Source organism: Typopeltis vanoorti, chromosome 1 (genome assembly GCF_054136105.1).
Source record: "Typopeltis vanoorti isolate ZY-2024b chromosome 1, IOZ_Tvanoo_1.0, whole genome shotgun sequence".
Classification (NCBI taxonomy): domain Eukaryota; kingdom Metazoa; phylum Arthropoda; class Arachnida; order Uropygi; family Thelyphonidae; genus Typopeltis; species Typopeltis vanoorti.
The window spans coordinates 68,266,534-68,282,786 of NC_143549.1; the positions used below are offsets into that span (position 1 = coordinate 68,266,534).

General features: G+C 35.8%; 1 protein-coding gene across 2 annotated transcripts in view; it reads left to right on the top strand.

Annotated features, from left to right (window-relative positions):
* Positions 1-16,253, top strand: part of Drp1 (dynamin related protein 1) — a 265,058-nt gene that overhangs the window by 130,161 nt on the left and 118,644 nt on the right. For both annotated transcript variants that reach the window (XM_090391003.1, XM_090391012.1), the window contains exon 8: positions 14,329-14,442. In XM_090391003.1, the coding sequence (XP_090247129.1) occupies positions 14,329-14,442 (114 nt within the window). The remainder of the gene's footprint in view (positions 1-14,328; positions 14,443-16,253) is intronic.

Genomic DNA, 16,253 nt, shown 5'->3' on the forward strand with positions numbered 1-16,253 from the left:
GAATTAGAGATGATAAAGGTGATGAAAACAGGAGAAAAAGATATCCTTGAAGTATGGAGTAATTACTTTTAAAAACTACTAAATGAAACAAGCAGTGATGAAAGCACAGTGGTAAAAAACACTGACCAGGCATGCAGTCAGGAATACATATCCATACTTGAAGTAGAAAAAGCTATCAAAAACCTGAAATGTGGAAAGGCAGCAAGAGTAGATGATATTTGACCAGAAATGCCTCAAGTATGGAGGTATAAAAGTCGTACAGTGGCTGCACTGCATAGTTCAGAAGGCCTGGACAGATGGATGAATTCCAGATGATTGGAGTAGAGTTCTTATAGTATCCATATATAAAAAGGGAAATAAAACTGAATGTGAGAATTGCAGAGGTATTTCATTACTGAGTGTTCCTGGTAAGATATATGCAAGTATACTTGAGAAATGGTTGAGAAGGATTGTGGAAGAGAAGCTTGGTGTAGAACTAGCTGGATTCAGGCCAAATAGAGGCTGCCAGGATCAGATTTTCACTTTACAACAGATAGTTGAGAAATCATGGGAATATAAACAAAGATCTGTATTTTAAGTTTTGTAGATCTGGAAAAGGCATATGACAAGGTGCCAAGAGAGAAGCTATTCCAAATGCTACAGTTATATGGTGCTGATGGGGCATTATATCAAGCAGTATGCAGTCTTTATTTGAGTTGCAAGTCAGCAGTTAGAATTGAAGGAAGTACGGGAAGATGGTTTTGTTAAATCTGGTGTCAGACAAGGATGTACATTACCCCCTCTCTTATTCATTATCTATATGGATCAAATTATGAAACAATGTGGTGTTAAAGCTGATATCAAAATTAGAAGTGTTAATCTCAGCTCGTTGCTTTATGCGGATGATGTTATACTTCTAAATAAATCCGGTACAAGTCTGCAAAATTCCATGACTAAATTGAATAACTGTTGTAATAGATATGGTATGAAGGTCAGCATTAAAAAGACAAAAACAATGAAAATAGGCAGAAACATTGAAAATATCAACTGCATTGTAAATGGAGAACTTATAGAACAAGTAAAACATTTCAGCTACTTAGGCACAATTTTTAGTGAAGATGGTTAGTTAAATGTGGAAATAGACAACAGAATCAACAAAGCTGGTATGGTAGGAAGTCAACTGGATAAATTTATATGGAATAAGAGAGAAATTAACCAAAACACAAAATTAGCTGTATACAAGACAGTGTTCAAACCAATTTTAACTTATGAATCTGAGAGCTGGTTATAAGTAAAAAAAAACTTGGCCATAGACTAGAGACCGCAGATATGAGAGTCCTGAAAAAGATTAGGGGCATGAACCGTGTCGGACAGTTCATCACGAGAAAATTGATTGGCGAAAATTCATTGTGGAGACTATTCATCGCTGGAAATTTAATCGTGGGGAAAATTAATCGCATGTAAATTCATTGCGGATATATGTGAAAAAAATATTTTAAAAAAAAATGTACATATAAAGTATTCCATATTCTTTCTTACTACAGGCTCTGTAGATGGAATATTAATTGTTACAGAACTGGGATAGGATGGTGAGGGAGAAAGAGCACCATATTTAAGAATATTTAGGGAGAATAGTTATATCTAACTCACTGCTGATTGAGACTTATTTTTTAGGTGGTAAAAGAACACTGTAAACGATGTTATACATGAACAGATAACATGAAATCTATTAGTGAAAATTAAAATTATTTGAACTGTTTGTTATCCCCTAAAACACGTTAAAACAAGTGTTATTCACCTAGAAGGCATGAATGTCATGATGTTCTGTTTTTATTTTATTCCTTCAATATTGTACTATTAGCCACTTCGAAGGAGCAATTATTATTCTGTTATTAAAACAACTTAATAATTTATCTTAAAGAGGAACTGGAATCAGTACAATCAGGCATCTCTCAATTAAATATTTGTAGTCCTGAAAAGGACTGTTTTGATAATTATTAAAAAAGAGCACATTTTATTTCATACTATTCAAAATTGAGCAGTTTGGAAAAAAAAAAATATGGAACAAAAAAGTGAATGCACCACCATAAAGTTTTCAAAATAAAAAATTATGGGCAACTCCTCTTAAGTAATCAAGAGTTTCATGATTTTCATAATCACTAAGGATGAGCTGAAGTCTTTTTGCAGTATCTCGATAGCATTTCTTACCAAGAGGAGGTTGGGTGCCAGCTATATATTGCTCCATTTTCCCCTCATTGAAATGTTGCTCATCCTTCAAAGTTTTTAGAAACTTCCATATTGTTGGATGAGAAGCACCAATTAGTTTGCTGAACGCACGATGCCACCCTTCATATGAGTTGTTTGTCTTTGGTAACCCTTCCAGAGCAGCATGATAACAATTCTATAAGGCATGGGGAATGTGAGGTGGACGATGAAGTGAACGACGATCAGGTTTGCCAATCCAAGTGTCTTCTATTTAGTGCAGAACAGACTGAACCTCAGCAAGATAGTCATTATTTTCACATAACACTTCAAAAGTACATACAACATTTGTAGATGGCACAAAAGCAATTGCCGATATCATGCACATTTTTATTGCAAATTCAGAATCAGTTTCGTATCGTTGTTGAAGACCATTTGCTTGAATGTTGCGAAATATACAATGGGAAAAGTGAGAAAAGCAACCTTTTTTGCTGACTATTTGGAAATGCTTCACAGAAAGCATTTATTGAAGCTATTTCAAAATCTATCATGATTAAATTTGGCGACAAATTTGGTTCCAAATTTTTTAACATGTTTATAACTCTACGATATGTATCTTCATTTCTTCTAGGCATCAGCAGTAGGAATCACGTTATCGTTTATAATGCCATGAATTGTGTACAGCTGCTCAAAAAGAGGTGAAGTAGTTTTAAAAGTGCCATCTACATACCATGTTGTTGATTGCGGCAATAACTGTAGATTTCGTTTAGTAGAAAATATCAGCAATCTGTTGCGATTATCGTTGCTGTCATGCAAAGGAACTCTTCATTTCCATAGGTGATTTTATATATAGGTGGAATAATTAAATTACTTAACGAATTTCGATTTGATGGTACCTGTCCTGCTTGATTTCGGGTTCTTTGAATAGACTTCTTTACAGAGGCATTGCTCGGCATTTGGCCGATGATGGCAGGAGATATTTTTGTGTATGCCCCCATGTTAATTCAATATCATTGCCGTCATGCAAAAGGAACTCTTCATTTCCATAGGTGATTTTATATATAGGCGGAATAATTAAATTACTTAACAAATCTGGATTTGATGGTACCTGACCTGCTTGATTTCAGGTTCTTCAAATAGACTTCTTTACAGAGGCATTGCTCGGCATTTGGCCGATGGTGGCAGGAAATATTTTTGTGTATACTTCCGTGATAATTCGATGAGTCCCATCGCTAGTTGTATGGGCTCGATCTTTAATCTCATTAAGTAGCTTCGCTGCTTTAACCCATGCCATGTTACCAGCATGTTTATGTTGGTTAATTCGTTTGATAATGTTGCTGCCAGCTGTATTGAATACGCACATGGCAATGCATTTTTTGAGACTGATCACATTTCCAAAAAATCTTTTTCTTCCTTTCTTTGTCTTTTATAAATAAATGACCATTATCACTCAATTTACGCTTCGTCTTCTCATTTAAAATAAATTCCAGAGGCATCGTGCAATGATTGTAATTAATTTATAAATTGGTTGTTAGGCTTCGAACTTTTAAGCACTTACCAAAAGAAAAAAATGTCGGGGATCGGACTTCTGAGAATACGTGACATAAAACTGTTTAATTTGAAATTTCCAGTGCAGAACTTTATTTTCAAATATCTAAGCAGAAATATATTCACATTAGCAGCTCCAACATAGTAGTGAAACAGCAGCTTTTATACTCTGAGAACCAGTGGTTAAAGTCACCCGGGGCTCTCTGGGTCCTGGCCCCGGAACTTTTTTCTGTTTTGTGACTTTTTTCCCTTTACACTAATTAAGCCTAACACAAAACAATTAGCAATGACAGGTTATTAAGAAGTGTATGTGATTGGTGCAGTATTAACAAAAGATCGCGCGATTGAAAGATAAAAGCAAGCCACCAGTTGAGTTGAAATGCTAACTTTCTTCAACTGAATTCCATATGTGAAAATGCTATAACAACATTCAGTATATATGTATTTCTTAGTTTTAACACGTTTACAAATTTTAACATGTTCGGTTGAATTTCATTGCTGCTTTGCGAACTCACACACACACATCTAATTAATAACAATAGTTTTTAGTTAAATACTGTGTTTGCCATATGGTTTTGCTTGAGTCTATACAGCATAGTTTCTGTATGAGGGGACATGTGATTCATTCATTAGTGTCATTTTTATTCAAGTTGTCTCTAATTACACTCTTTGTTGAGAAATATATTACACAGACTGCTTATATCTTATTCACTGACATAATAAAAGTAATTGTTTTTCTTGCCTCTGCAATATATTTGCTATTGGGGAGGGTGTATTGATTACCGTGAGAGCAGTTACTATTGCCCCAACATGCACGTGTTTAAGCTTTTTTCCATTTCTTTTTTCGAAAAGTAAAATCAGGCATGGTGCGAGGAGTTATTGAGTAAGTACGGTATTTCAACTATGAATAAGTACATTGGTACCTTCTTTAACCCTGCGGAAGTTGCAATAGAAAAAATTGCAGCTTAGGTCGCATGTATCCGAGAGATACATTCATTACTAGTATGTTCTGAAATGCAATAAAACTTTAAAAAAAAACACTACAAATATAATACATGATGGTTTATTTATTTTCAGATACAATCTAGAAATTATTGAAAAAAAAGAAACAAATAAAAAAAAAACTAAACCAATACTGTACTGACATCGGAGTTTGCAGTATCTCTAAGATACAATTTATCAAATATCACACACCTTTACATAACACATGTTAAACCAAAACTGACTTCAATTTTCTAGCGAATAACGCTTTCAGCAAATTTTTCCTGCAATGAATTTTCCCTGCGATAAATTTTCCTCTTGATGATTTTTCCTTTCGAGTAATTTTCCCTGCAGTGAATTTTCCTGTCGATGAATTTCCCCCCTCGATCAATTTTCATGCGATGAATTGTCTGTGAACCGCATGAACAGATGGCATCAATGGCAATATCGTATTAAAGATTAGGATATTAGGAAAGAACTTTATTGTCAGCATCCAGGAATGCATTAGCAGAGCTAATCTCAGGTGGTATGGTCACTTAAGTAGAATAGGAGAAGAAAGATTAGCAAAACAAGTGTTCTCTGCCAATTTGCCAGGAAAAAGATCCAGAGGAAGACCAAGATATAGGTGGATTGATATAGTAAAAAGTGCCTTAGAAGACAGAAATATAAGAGCTGATAATATTGGAGTCTTGACATTTAAGAGACTGATTTGGAGGAAATTTGTAGATAGGAAGTTAGTAATGATGTGAATTTTTCATGTAGTACTATCATATCCTGTACACCCCTTTAGGGTATATATCAGAAATTTGATGATGAAAACAAGATGGCCAGGAGCATTGTCTATAATCAATAAAACTTTGAAGTCGTGAATTTTTTCCCATCAAATAGCATTTAACTTTTGGAACAAAACAGTGATGGAACCATTAATTAAAAATTTCTTTTGTAACCCAACCTTTTTTGTTTTCCTTCCAGTGTACTGGTAACGTGTTAAAATCCACACCTTTCATTTCCCGTGGTCTTAGGGATTGATTAGTGATTAATGGTTTTAATATATGATCTCTTGAAGAAGCATTGCTGCAAAATAATAGTCACATAATCCTTAGCTGCTTTAAAGCCACCAACATTTTTGTGATTTTGCTATATAAGTTCTACTTGGAATTTTTATCCAAAAAAAAAGGCAGGTCTCATCTGAGTTCCAAATGATCAAGTTTGGAACTTGATCAGGAGTGTAACCACCATTTTCAATAATTTTAGACAGTTTTGAAAGACATTCTCTAGCTGCCGGCTCATCTGCAGATGTGGATTCTCCTTTTATTTTTACATCATGAAGTTCACATCTATAGAAATTTTGTAAGCCAACCTGTGCTTACAGCAATTGTGATTTTTCTGTAAGCCAACCTGTGCTTACAGAAAAATCACAATTGCTGTTTGATGTTGTTGGCTCTTTTTTCCTGAATCTGTTTGGTGATATTTCTGTCTAAAGGTGTTCTTTTTTGTGAGCAGTCTTCTCTCCACATCACCAGAGCCTTTTCCATCTTCACTTTTATAATGTCTCTCGTATATGATGACGACTTGGCACCTAATTTTGTTCCATAAAGAACAGATTTTCTAATGGCCTCTTCATTTTTCTTAATCATTCTCACGGTAGCTTCATTTAATCCAAAATATTTTCCCAAGGATGTTGAACCTTCTCCAGCTGCTAAGCAATCTAAAATTTGGATCTTAGTTTTTAAAGAAATAGCTTTTCTTCTTCTTCTGTCAAACTGAATTATCTGCCATCGTGATTAATGGGGTAATGTTACGAAAATATCTGAAAATAATCAGTAATTAATTTTACTAATTTGATATTACACATACAAAACTTCAAAGTTTAATACATACCTGTATATCTCTATTGCACGAACAAAACACAAGACGTGTAAACATTTCGAATTGTAAACAAGAAATGATTGTTTAGCAAACAGTTTAACTCCTTCCAAGCAGCTTTATATAGTCAAGTCTCCTGTAATAGATCAACTTAACTTTGAGGTATCAGCATAGTACCCTTCTGCTTCTAGGAACCAACAGCAAGTTAGTATAACGGATCATCTGTCGACTTAACTTTGAGGAATCGTAAAATTAGGGATACGTTCTGTTAAGTTTTTGTCATCGGGTCTGCGCATTCTTACATTTCTACCCTTGCTCATTGTTTTATCTTTTATCTTTATCCCTTTATATTATTCTTTGCGTGATTTACTTTCTTATATATAATTTGGCTTCTATCTGCTATCTTTAACTTCATGTATCCCTAAGTCGTCTGTCTTACTTGAATATGTGATCTTATCGCTTATCTAGCAAATTTCTCAATTTTGGGTCCCCAGAAATACCTGTTCCCTGATCACTATAAGCTATCCTTATTCACTCAGGCAAATTTATTTACTGCGCCAGCCTGGGCCTTAAGGGTAGAGTTAAACTCATATAGGGTATCAGGTGCTACTAATATCATTTACTAAAATTCAGAAGCCTTAGGTTTTCTAGTTTATTTGCAGTCGTGCCCCTTTCTCTCTTAATTGGGATATCCCCGCCACATATATGATCACAGGTTCGAAATTTTATGAAGGGTCAGTCAGCATGGTCAGAAATACAGGCATGAAAAGTATCAAACAATTTTAATGAATTCATTATTTAATATAATACAAGAACAAAACAATTATTAATACTAAGTTAAACTCTTACTTTCCTCCCACTCTCTCATTCTTAAAAATAAACATTGATTTCTAAATCTTTACAATTCAATTTTCTCAACTTATTTGACATTTCAGTTTACAACTCATTAGGCCAGTTAGGCATTTAGCACATAAATATTTTCCCTCGAGTGGATCACGACAAAATATCTAATAAACTAATAGTTCTTAAAATTCAGTCCAAAGGTATAGAGTTATTCACATAAATTTCAATTCTTGATACTTCCTTTTATCACAAATTCGAAATACACTCTTTTCCGTACTGTTAGTCAATTTCTCTAAAAGGGGCTAGAACATGTGAAAGTACTTATTTACACTGTTTCAGTTTCTCTTGGGGTTCTCTCCATCCTTTCTTCTTTGTGAAGATTCTGGCTATCATGATTTTTCCCACCATGGGGGATTCAAGTGCTCCTCCTGAATCGGGCACTGTTTTTTTGCTATGGATTTACGCCGATGCTTTTCCTCATTGACGGCCTACGTTCGATCTTACCGTGTTCTCTGGCAGTGTCATGCTGGAACTTCTTGAAGGTCAGCTCTTAAAAATAAGAACTGAACACTTGAAGTACATGGTGAGAGTACAGGAACAAACAAATGGGGGGGGGGGTTCAATTCAGTGTTGCGGGTTTTATATGCTCCCCAAGAGCACCACCTTTCTGAGTTTGATTTCTCCTATCGTCCTGCCGATTGGTCCCCAACTGGGTGACCTCACCGATCCTCATACGGGGCTTTCTAATTCCAGGAATGTCTGCATCATGAAATTTTCTCAGATGTAACACCCACAGGCGCTTACGCTGCTCTTGTAGCATTTGGACGACCTTTGCCCCATCCTGCCGAATTATTGGCATTCTTTTATGTGTAGAATATTCCTGAAAATTACTCTTACAATTGGCCCTTTTATTGACTTATAGTTACATTTGATATATAGATACATTAACTTTATTTTAAACAGTTCTAAATTTAGTTTGCAAGATGTTATTTCCTTCAAAAACATAGTTACACTGTGCTGAATGATAAGTGTGCTCAAATTATGGTTAACTTCTGTTAGACACTGGAATGGTGACATCATGTAGAATGAGGTCGCCTGTTTCAGATCTGACAGTTCCATCATTTTCTAAAACCCAATAATATCGAAGGAATGAATTAAAATAAACCTAAAATCGCATGAAGTTTATAAAAATTCAGGAAAATAAGAATGCCTAAGTTTGTTTTAAAGCTCATCATCATCATCAAATTCCTGCCATTTACCCTCAAGGGGTGTACAGGATATGAAAGTACTACATGAAAAAATTACATCATTACTAACTTCCTATCTACAATTTTCCTCAAAATCAGTCTGTTACTTGTCAAGACTCCAACATTATCAGATCTTATATTTCTATCGTCTAAGGCACTTTGTACCGTATCAATCCACCTATATCTTGGTCTTCCCCTGGGTCGTTTTCCTGCCAACATGGCAGAGAACACTTGTTTTGCTAATCTTTCCTCTCCCATTCTATTTAAATGACCATACCACCTGAGATTAGCTCTGCTAACGCATTCCTGGATGCTGACAATGTCAAGTTCTTTCCTAATATCCTCATTTTTAATATGATATTGCCATTGATGCCATCTGTTCATGCCTCTAATCTTTCTCAGGACTCTCATATCTACGGTCTCTAGTCTTTGGTCAAGTGTTTTACTTCTGACCCAGCTCTCAGATCCATAAGTTAAAACTGGTTTGAACACTGTCTTGTATACAGCTAATTTAGTGTTCCGACTAATTTCTCTCTTATTCCATATGAATTTATTCAATTGACTTCCCACCATACCAGCTTTGCTGATTCTGTTGTCTATTTCTATATTTAATTTGCCATCTTCAGTAAAAATTGTGCCTAAGTAGCTGAAATGTTTTACTTGTTCCACAGGTTCTCCATTCACAACACAGTTGACATTTTCAATGATTCTGCCTATTTTCATTGCCTTTGTCTTTTTATTGCTGACCTTCATACCATACCTATTATAACAGCTATTCAATTTAGTCAGAGAATCTTGCAGACATAGTGGATTTATTTAGAAGTATAACATCATCCGCATAAAGCAAAGAGCTAACATTAACATTTCCAATTTTGATATCCGGTTTAATACCACTTTCCTTCATAATGTGATCCATATAGATAATGAATAACAGAGGGGGATAATGTACATCCTTGTCTCACACCAGATTTAACATTGAACCATCTTCCTGTACTTCCTTCAATTCTAACTGCTGACTTACAACTCAAATAAAGACTAAGTATTGCTTGATATAATGCCCCATCGACACCATATAACTGCAGCGTATTGAATAGCTTCTCTCTTGGCACCTTGTCATAGGCCTTTTCCAGATCGACAAAACTTAAATACAGATCTTTGTTATATTCCCATGCTTTCTCGACTATTTGTCGTAAAGTGAAGATCTGATCCTGACAGCCTCTATTTGGCCTGAATCCAGCTTGTTCTTCACCAAGCTTTTCTTCCACAATTCTTCTCGACCGTTTCTCAAGTATACTTGCATACATCTTGCCAGGAACACTCAGTAGGGATATACCTCTGTAATTCTCACATTCAGTTTTATTTCCCTTTTTATATATGGGTACTATGAGAGCTCTACTCCAATCATCGAGAATTCGTCCCTCTGTCCAGGCTTTCTGAACTATGCAGTGCAGCCACTGTAAGACTTTTATACCACCATTCTTCAGCATTTCTGGTCGAATATCATCTACTCCTGCTGCCTTTCCACATTTCAAGCCTTTGATGGCTTTTTCTACTTCAAGTATGGATATGTATTCCTGACTGCATGCCTGGTCAGTGTTTTTTATCACTGTGTTTCATTTAGCAGTTTTTCAAAGTAATTACTCCATACTTCAAGGATATCTTCTTCTCCCATTTTCATGTCATCTTTATCATCTCTAACTCCTTTTACAGCACTCTTTCCTCCATTTCTGAGCTTCTTCAACAACCTCCAGAATATTTTGCCACTTTCTTGATATTTATTTTCTATATTCTTGCCAAAGTCCTCCCATGACTTTTGTTTAGCTAGTTTTACACACTGTTTAGCTTTCTTACATTTGTCTCTGTATTCTGTAAGAGTAAAAGCTGACTTATTTGCCAGGAACTTTTGATATGCTTTCTTCTTTTCCTTCACTGCCTCTTTAACTTCCTGTGTCCACCAGGGAGTTCTGATTTTTTTCTCCTTGCAGACAACCTCACCAAATGCCTCTCTGGCAGAATCAATGTTTTCGTCAGAGTTTGCCACTGAATCTCCAAGGTTTGATTCCTGTTCTCACACTCTTTCATTTTCTTTTCAATAATCTTTCTGTATTTTAGTCTACAGTTCACATCTGAGAGCTGCTCAACTTTTATTCGCTTTAAAACTTTCTTACATGTTATTCTTTTCAATATGAAATTCAATTTTATCCTGCTCAACACTAAATAGTGATCACTTCCAATTTCAAATCCTCTGTACACTCTGGTGTCCTACACCAGGGAGAAAACATCACTATCAACAATAACATAGTCAATGAGACTTTTCTTATTCCTAGCCTCTTCTCTCCATGTGAATTTGTGCACATTTTTATGTTGGAACATGGTGTTAGTAATAACCACTCCATGTCCTGAGCAGAAATCCAACAGATATTTGCCATTATTATTAGCTTTGCTCTTTTCTCCAAATTTTCCCAAAATATTTTTGTATGTCTCACATTCATTTCCTACTCTGCTATTTAGATCCCCAACAAGGACCAACTTTTGCTTTTTCTAAAGCATCAAAAAATTCCTCCACTTCTACCTTAGTAGAACCTTCTGTGGGACCATAGGCACAAATAAGTCTCATTGTCCAGTTCCCCATTCTCATATTTGCCCACATTACTCTACTTGAGACTGACTGCCATTCAAGAAGATTAGCCTCGTATTTTGTGTTGAATACTATGGCTACTCCTTCTTTTCCTTGATTGTCATTGCCTGAATATAACATTTTGTATTTATTGCTCAGAAAGATCTCACCAGTTTTTGTCTTTTTTGTTTCAGTCACCCCTATTATGTCGATCTGGTACTTATCTAATTCCTCAGCTAGCTCCATTTCTTTGCCATTCAGGCTTCTTACGTTGATAGTATCGATGTTTAACTCTGGTGATGTTGAGTTGTGGTTTGTTTTCAGATTTGTTCCAGTAGCTGACTTTTCGCTGTTCGCCCTGGTTCCCTGGCGAAAACAACGGGGGCCTTGTTTAACCGGGCGACGCCCCAGCCGCCATGAAATTTTGTCATGTTGTACCATCATTTTTTATTTTGGTTTAACCAATAAGAATACAATTTGGTCGGCTAAATCCCAAATTGCCAGCCCATCCTCGTTCGTTCAGTATCAAAGTAGACACCCAACAGGGTGCACTACGAGAAGGTGAGGATTGGACAATAGGTCAGAAAGCCCTGGTCGGTTCTCTGCATTCCTTTAAAGGCTATGTGGAGGTCTCCTCTCAGTTATACAGCTTTGACCCTTAAGCATCCCTGTTTTAAATCTTTATTCATTTATATTATGACCTTTTTCTTGACCACTAGTATTAATAAATTAAAGACTTAATTCTGTATGTTAGTCAAGTAAATAATAGTTTAATATCCGACGTTTCACTGCTAATATCTGTCAGCATTTTCAAAGGATACACTGGTAAGCAATAGAAAGTAACAAAAACTAGGAAACTAACCAACTATTCTAAAAATTATATAAAGTTATCGATGTGCGCGATAACATATGACACGTGATAGAATACGCGTGTCGCAAGTACAACGTTTTATTTGTTGAGATATTTATTTTAATTTTCATGAAAATTACAATAAATATTTCTTTTTGGTTAAATGATCTGATTAGAGTTTTCCATATATCTGGTAGGATTAGGACCTTGATTCTTATTTAAGTTACCTGTTGAACAGGCAACTGTAGCAGCTTCTTTGAATGTTCCAGAATGGTAGTTCTCTTCTATGTAGGGCATATGACTCATATCCCATTCAATATTATGGTTGGTAGAGGCAAAGAGGGAAGAAAGATCTGATATATCTTGTCTGTTATTCCTTACATAGCCTATGTGTTCTTTCTTTCTTGTTTCAAAACTTCTAGATGTCTGTCCTATGTAATTGATACCACATGAACAGGGTATGCTATAAAGTCCAGAGTATTTGTAGAAAGGATGGCTATCTTTCAGTGATCTTATAAACTTTTGAATGGTCTCAATAGGTTTGAAGGTTACTCTGATATAAGGTTTTAGAAGAAGAGCTAATTTTTTCGATATGGTACTAACAGATGGAATTGTTATAGAGCTGATGTATTGGGTTTCATCTCGTTTTCTTTGCGGTATGTCATTAAAGAGAATCTTGTTGATGATTGATTCTTGTAGGGTAGCCATTTAGGTATGTTGATGACATCTTCATCATTTGGAATCACAAAAAAAAAAAGAACTAATAGATTATCTAAACAAAATCAATGTGAACTATCAAGTTCATATTGGAACTAGAAAAAGATAATAAACTTCCATTCCTAGACGTCCTTATTAAGAAACAAACTGACAATATCATCAACCTGTCGGTATATAGAAAACCTACTAACACTGGACGCTACCTCCATTTCGACTCATCTCACCACATATCCCAGAAACTCAGCATTATCCATATGCTCAAAAAAAGAGCTATACAGTGTACCACAGACCCTGGTGACTTACAAGAAGAATTAATGAAAATTTCCAGAGATCCATCCCTAAATGGCTACCCTACAAGGGAAAGGCCTGGCTTCCACTGAAGAGACCTCGATAAAGGTCGAAACTAGTCTAGGTAGTGGCCCTTCCCTTAATGCATAACATTATACATATCCGCAAGGAGATGTGTTTTGCATTATGGGAGATACCGAGATAGGAGTGATGTTAGCTTGCTCCACCTGTGCAACGAGTTGCCTGGTGTTGTACTACCTTACCCCAGTCCTGAAGATACTTTCAGGCAGAAACTTTGTTTGCTCACAATTGGATAAAGGATTAAACTAAATTTATTATAGTCTAACCAAGTGAAAAATAAACTTTCAACATCTTTCTCTAAATCCAGAGTTATTTAATAAAGAAGGTGGCACACTGTTTGACAACTCCTATAGGTAGAGATGACCTTGCTAATGCTTCTGCCTGGTATCTCCACTTGGGCCTGGCTCCCACTGAAGAGACCTCAGTAAAGGTCGAAACTAATCTGGGTAGTGGCCCTTCCCTTAATGCATAACATCACCCCTATCTCAGTATCTCCCATAATGCAAAACACATCTCCTTGCGGATATGTATAATGTTGCCTGGTGTTGTACTACCTTACCCCAGTCCTGAAGATACTTTCAGGTGCAAACTTTGTTTGCTCACACTTGGATAAAGGATTAAACTAAATTTATTATAATAAACAATTTATACAGTAAACAATTGATGTACATGTGTGCTAAAGGGTATTTCTCCTAATTGGTACTTATAACTACACGCGTGATACGGGCAGATGCAAGTTTAACGAATATAAAATTTGATTTTTAATTCGTGCGGTGAAAAATATATGAAAAGATAAAGGGTTACTATAATTTGTAAGCCATGTTTTTATCGAAACTGCGTTGTATAAGTACTGCGTTATACGAGGATTACCTGTGTGTGTGTGTGTGTGTGTGTATTCTGACCTGGTCATAAAATAAAAGTTTAATAAGAATGTTGACATGTTCTCTCACTTTGCCCTCATAAATATGATAGGATAGAAAATTTCATTTCAAATAAGTTATCTGATGTGAACAGGACGTTTTGTAAAATCAGGAAATCTTGTATAAATGTTAATCAAATTTTTGTTGCACATGAAATTTTTTTATTCTTAGATTATTATTTCTTTCTAGCTTCTTATGCATCACATTCGTGATTGCTTGCCAGATTTGAAAACAAGGGTGAATGTCATGGTTTCACAGTTTCAGTCCTTGTTGAATTCTTATGGTGAAGCTGTAGAAGACCAGGTAAATTACATTTTGATCATGAAAAGTTTATCAGCAGCCCTTTAACACCTGCTCTGCATATTTGAATATGTTAGTGTTAAGTAGGAATGCTGATAATAGTACTCCTATTAACACATTGCTAGATATAAGCAAGAATTATGAATTAGAATGATATTTTTGTATTTTATATGAAATTATTTAGACAATTTAATAGCCCCCCCCCATCTAAGTTTGAGCACTTGATAAATGTAAGATGATTTTAATTATTATTTCTTTTTGTGAAATAAGTAATTCAGTTATTTAAGAAAAATTTTTTGCTTATTTGAGCTACATTATCTGATCAAAAATATCTGGATGCCTGCACTTCCCAACTTTCACTTTAATATGAAAGGCATTACTATGGAGTTGGTTCATGTTCGATGGAGTTAAGATCAGAGCTCTGTGCAGATCTTAACTCCATCAAGTTCTTCAACACCTATCTCACAGACCATTCTTACACAGACCTCACTTTATGGATGGGCATGGTCATAATCATGATGCAGGAAAAGACCTTCACCAATCTGTTGCAACAAAGTTAGAAGCACTGGATTGTCCAGAATGTCATTACAGGCTGCAGCATTAAGATTCCTCATCACTGGAACTAGGAGGCCCAGTCTGAACCATGAAAAACAGCCCCAGACTATGATGCCTCCTCCACTTAACCTCACAGCTGGCACAACATGTTTGGGCAGGTAGCATTCTCCTAGCATCTGTCAAATCCAGACTTGTTCATCAAACTGTCAGAGTATGAAATGTGATTTATCACTCAGGAAAAAAATGTTTCCAGAGTCCATTGGCAAACTTTACTCCACTTCACCCAATGTTTGGTGTTGCCTGTGCTGATATACTTGTGTGCATGTGGCTACATAGCTATGAAAACCCTTATTCTTCAGCTCCCAATGACAGTGGTGGTGCCTTGCTATGTTGCTTGCAGAGGCATTTCAAAACTTAGCAGTGAATGTTTCAACCAATGGCAGACAATTTTTTCATGCCATCTGCTTCAGCATCCAGTGGTCCAGCTCTATAATTTTATGTGGCCTTCCAGGTTAGGATAGTGCTGTTGTTTCTCTTAGGCATTTCCACTTCAACAGTAACATCACTTCCAGCTGATTAGGGTAGCTACAGCAGGACTGAAATTTCCAGAACTGAGTTACAAAGTTGGTGCATCCTATGATAGTGCCACATCGAAAGTCACTTAGCTCTTCGGTGTGGTCCATTTTATTGTTAATTTTAGTTTGTGTGTGAAGGTTGCAAGACCATGTGCTTCTTTTATATCTGTATGAGCCATGGTTGTGATGCATGCAGCCATATCCATTACTATGAAGGGTGGCTTGATTTTTGATCAGATAGTGTACATTTCAGATTTTTGATCAGTTAGTGTATATGATTTTAAGGCTTGGACTTGAACAAAAACAAGACCAAAGAGTTGGAGACATTTGAACTTTGGCGCTGGAGAAGGATGATGAGAATTAGTTGGATGGAAAGAAATACAAGAATAGAATGCCTAATTCAACACCACCTGAGGTATGGAGGACTGCTTACAGGAATAATGCAGGGGATGGTAGAAGCCAAGAGGCAGGCCAAGACTCTCCTATATAAACAATAACAATAATAAGTGGAGCTAAAAGCTATGAAGAAATAAAAAGAAGGGCATGGAGTAGGATGCTGTGACATACTGCTGCCACCAAACAATCTTTGTATTGATGCACTCAAGAAGAAGTATATATTTCATAAACATTATTTTAGAAAAATTTTCCTTTTTAAAAATATTATCATCATCAGACCTCCATTCA